The sequence below is a fragment of the Trichosurus vulpecula genome, chromosome 7 (assembly GCF_011100635.1).
Source record: "Trichosurus vulpecula isolate mTriVul1 chromosome 7, mTriVul1.pri, whole genome shotgun sequence".
Taxonomy (NCBI): Eukaryota; Metazoa; Chordata; class Mammalia; order Diprotodontia; family Phalangeridae; genus Trichosurus; species Trichosurus vulpecula.
The window spans coordinates 65,740,231-65,744,935 of record NC_050579.1 but is presented as its reverse complement, the minus strand read 5'-3'; the positions used below and the strand labels follow the sequence as shown (position 1 = coordinate 65,744,935).

General features: G+C 35.7%; 1 protein-coding gene across 1 annotated transcript; it reads left to right on the top strand.

The window, feature by feature from the left end:
- The first annotated feature begins 553 nt into the window (after window positions 1-553).
- Window positions 554-1,304, top strand: LOC118857147 (trafficking protein particle complex subunit 6B-like). The gene has a single exon (XM_036767789.1). The coding sequence runs from the start codon at window positions 565-567 to the stop codon at window positions 1,039-1,041; it is 477 nt and encodes a 158-aa protein (XP_036623684.1). The 5' UTR covers window positions 554-564; the 3' UTR covers window positions 1,042-1,304.
- Window positions 1,305-4,705: the final 3,401 nt, after the last annotated feature.

Genomic DNA, 4,705 nt, shown 5'->3' with positions numbered 1-4,705 from the left:
AATGATACTAAAGAGAACAAAGAAAAACAAAATAGCTGTCTGCTGTTTTTCAACTATGCACATAGAGTAACTAGATCCATGAAGGTGAAAGCACAGAAGTTATGAGAGATCTATTCAGACCATGCAAAAAGAACGGAAAATATCGCAAGTAATATATTTTTTAAAGAAACAGAGAAAGTTAGCATCTAACTAGCTATATTCCTACTGTCCCACTTACATGTATAAGCATATATGTACATGTGTATTTATAACTATCTACATATTTGAGAATTCCACACTCAATGAGAAAACCTTCTCCTTAACGCAGAGTTAAAACTAGTTTTAACAGGGTTTTTCTGCGCCTCGGGTCTCGGCCGCGCCTGCGGCTGGGCTTCCCGGCCGGGTGTCGGCCCCTCGGAGGACGCGGTGACGCCCCTGCCCCCCGGCCGCCCGCGGGACCTGCCTCCGGCGCTGTGGGGCCGGACGGCGGCTCCGGAGGCTGCCGCATCCATCGCGGGGGCGGCCGTGCACGGGCCCTGACCTCCGCCCTCCCGGCGTCCTCGGAGCCCTAGAGAAGCCGCAGACATGGCAGACGAGGCGCTTTTCTTGCTCCTCCACAACGAGATGGTGACCGGCGTCTACAAGTCCGCCGATCAGGGGGAGGTGGAAAATGGAAGATGCATTACTAAGCTGGAGAACATGGGTTTTAGAGTAGGACAAGGATTGATAGAAAGGTTTACAAAGGACACTGCAAGGTTCAAGGATGAATTAGATATCATGAAGTTCATTTGCAAAGATTTTTGGACCACTGTTTTCAAGAAACAAATTGATAATCTAAGGACAAATCATCAGGGCATATATGTGCTTCAAGACAACAAATTTCGACTCCTGACTCAGATGTCGGCAGGAAAACAGTATTTAGATCATGCTCCTAAGTATTTAGCATTTACATGTGGCTCAATCAGAGGTGGCTTATCAAATTTGGGAATGAAAAGTATTGTGACAGCTGAAGTGTCAGCAATACCAGCATGTAAATTTCAAGTGATGATACAGAAGATGTAGCATGTACTCAAATGCTTCTACAATGTAAAGAGATTAAATTATTCACGTATAAAGATTTTTGAGTAGTAACTTTTGACTTACTGGCATTGTCATAAGTTTCTACAGTACACTGATTTCTGTAAGCTGTATGTTAATTTATTAGATGATGTAATATGCACTCTCAAATAACATTACCATAGTATATAACATATGTCATCTGATGGGAACAGGAGAGTATCAAAGAAAATTTTACTGAGACACTACAGTGTAGCTATATATCACATTATACCAAATTTAAACTTTATTTCATTAAAAAATTTATTGACTAAGCACAGCATCCAAGTAACATTTCTTTGTGCTTCTTCTCTACTGGTTCATGATAATATTTATTTGGCATTAAAAAGGAAGGCAAAATTAAAGTCTTAATCAATTGGCAGAGAGAAAAAGTTATCATTTGTACCCAATTTTTCAGGTCCAGAAAAAAAGGACTAAATTGGATTTAAAAAAAGTTGGAAGTATATGTTAAAATGAGTAATTTTCATATTTGTATGAAGAGGCTTTGTATTTTAAGTCTGGTCATGGCACTACAAAAACTAAGACTGCAAGAGGATTTCTGGGATCAGCAAGAGTGCAAAGAAAGGAGGTAAATCTTTGAAAGAAATCAGGTGAAGGAAATTAAATTGATAGGTTGGATACTAGATTAGATAAATGGTTAAAAGACTATCTCTAAAAATACACGAGATTAATCAGGATGACTCTTCACAAGCAAAAGTTACTTGTCCAAGTCAATTTCACTACATTCAGGTAATGAATAATTGAGAATGTCCATTCTTCATACTAGGTAACAGGAATATTCAGTTCCAACAACTTTAAACATGTTGCACATGTTATCTCTTTTGTATTAAATACCGCCCCCACCATGGGTTTACCAGTGAGTGGTATGCAATAAATATTGTTTGAGTTCTTAAAAAAAAAAACAAACTAGTTTTAACAGTAACTGATAATAACTGAGAGTAAATAAAAATAAGTAGGCAAAATGTAAATTTCTAAGCATATAAGAATTTGTAATTCTTGCATTAGACTATTAATGTATTATTTTATGTAAATACAGTGATTAGCGAATGTTAATGATTTGGTTTCAGTAGTTCTTTTCCTTAAAAAATAAGATTTTGAGGGGGAAGTAATTCATATTCTTTTCTGTGTTATAGAAAATATATTTTCCCAATATAACTGTAGTGCAGACATTGTTCTCCACTTCATAAAATCACAGATTAAAAATGAACAAGACTTCAGACTTCATCTAGCCCAACCCCTCATTAAATACATGATAAAGCTGAGGCCTGGAGATGAAAAAAAACCTAAGGTCACATAGGTAGAAAGTGTGAAAGTCAGGATTTGAACTTGGGCTTCACCACTGCAATTCCAATGGGATAGTTCAGGGCTGTTTACATCTGCCTCATATAACTTTATTCAGATTTTCAGTAGCTTGTCACTGTTATCTATAGAACTTCGAAACACATTTCTAGGGTGTTAAGTTAGAGTCTCAGAATAGGACCTAGTTTGTGCTGTCTGTCACTTGCATTGTTATTTCTGACTCACTCTTTTCAAGATTAATCCTCTACCCTTGATAGGTTGCCAAGCATAGCAATCACATACAAAACCCAGAGGAAGGAGATGCAAACCCTCCATAGCTCCCTTCTACTGTCATGAGTCAACATACTAATAGATCACATAGTCAAAAAAAATCCCTTTTTAAGAAAAATTCACTAGGAGATTCCATTCATACAATGTGGCAATATCTTTTGTGGGCCTGATAGACAAAATTCTCTGTGTTCACATGGGTGATTATGTACCATTATGTGCAAGTTTTCCTTTCTCTAAAAACGAGGTTGTGAGTTCAGCATGACACAGAATCACAGTATTAGGCTCAAAAGTTTGAGAGTTGGAATGGGTTTTGGAAGACCTCTACTTCAACCTATACATATGAAAGGAAACCCTATTACACTACTCCTACAAGGGGTCATCTAAAATCTGTTTGAAGACCTCCAAGAAGAGGGAAGTCGTCATTTCATGTGGCAGTCCCTTCCCCTTTTGGACAGCTCTAACTATTAGGAAGATCCACCTAACCCCACCATCAAGGCTAAATTGGCTCCTGCAACTATCACCCATGCCTTCTGTGTCTATCCTCTGATGAAAACAGATAAAACAAATCTAAAACTTCCTCCGCATGACCATCCTTCAAACACTTGAACAGCTGTATTTTGTTCCTTCCAGTCTTTTTTTTTTCTCCAGTCTAAACATGCCTTGTTCCTTCAATTCATCTTCATATGACATAGACTCAAGGCCTTGAATAATTCTCTTGGCTTTGGAGTGATTAGACAATCTGATTGATAAAAGTGCAAAATAATAGAAGCTCAGATTTAATTAAGTCTCCAGAAGATCAATAGTGCTTTACGTGAATCTTTTGAGTAGTCTCTTTTTACAAGGGTTTTTTTTTTTTCATTTTACTTTACAAACATACTGACCTGTGGGAATGTAGCCTTAAATTATAGATTTTTGGAGCTAGAATCCACTCACTTCACATTTTTTTTTTTACTTTGTGCAATATCATATGCAAACAAAGGTTTATATCATTTCCATAGGACAAGATTTTTCATATCGGAAAGTAGGAAGGAAAAAGTGAAGATCAGAACTACTCCATGAATCCTATTTATCTACCTTTTACCTAATCTAATTTAATTCTTCAATTAATTTAATACCCATTCTTAGCTTGTATCTCACTTTATTCAACAGAAGCATTTTTGGGAAAGTTTAGTATAGATTGGATTTTTTAAACCAAATATTTTCCTGGTGATTAAAATTTTAATTTTAAGGAAACAGTTACTTAGAAAATAATTGGTCTCAAAAGAACTTAAAAATAATCTACTTTTAAGACTAAGACATTTTTAATTATACTTTTTACATAAAAAATGTCTTAGAATAAAACTGTTCCCCCATCTCTATTATAAGGAGCTATATTTCCTCTAAATTTCAGATCTTCACTCTATGATAAATAGCAATCAATAAGCTCAATGCTTCATCAGTATTGCAAAAGAATCTTTTCATTTATGTATACTTCTTTTGCTTGTGAAATTATAACCCCTGAATAACTTAGTGGAAATTTTCATGAGCACAGGAACCAAAATGATGTTACTCTCTGATCACCTTTCTGGTGATACACAGCTTCAAATTTACCTTGCTTGGTCTTAAGGAAAAAACAAAAACAAAAATTGTCTATCTCCAAAGCATTCAAGCTTTGAAAGACATAATTGTATTTATGCTCATTTAGAACCTGGAGTAATTTCTTTGTCACGATAAGGCTCTGGAAAAAGACTTCATTGGATTACTAAGTTAAAGACTGCTGAAATATATTTCAGTAGGATACCATTAAGATGGTGATAGTGGTGATAAGGACAGGAGAGAAAACTCATAATTCTAAAAGGTGTTCTGTTTTTCTAAGAATAAAATAAACATGTACGAATACACAGAGACCTCACACTTTAAAAAACAAGCTTAATTTTTAAAAAAGTTTAAACATGTATTCTTGCTGGATAGTTCACTATTTCTTTCACTTAATGATCTCTTCCAGTCAGTCAAGACAGAGGAAAGCAAATATAAAATAGAGATATTCACAAGAGGTTATTAG

Bases quoted from the DNA above. Each gene is read 5' to 3' on its own strand.
- LOC118857147 (XM_036767789.1), top strand. From the start codon at position 565: ATGGCAGACGAGGCGCTTTTCTTGCTCCTCCACAACGAGATGGTGACC.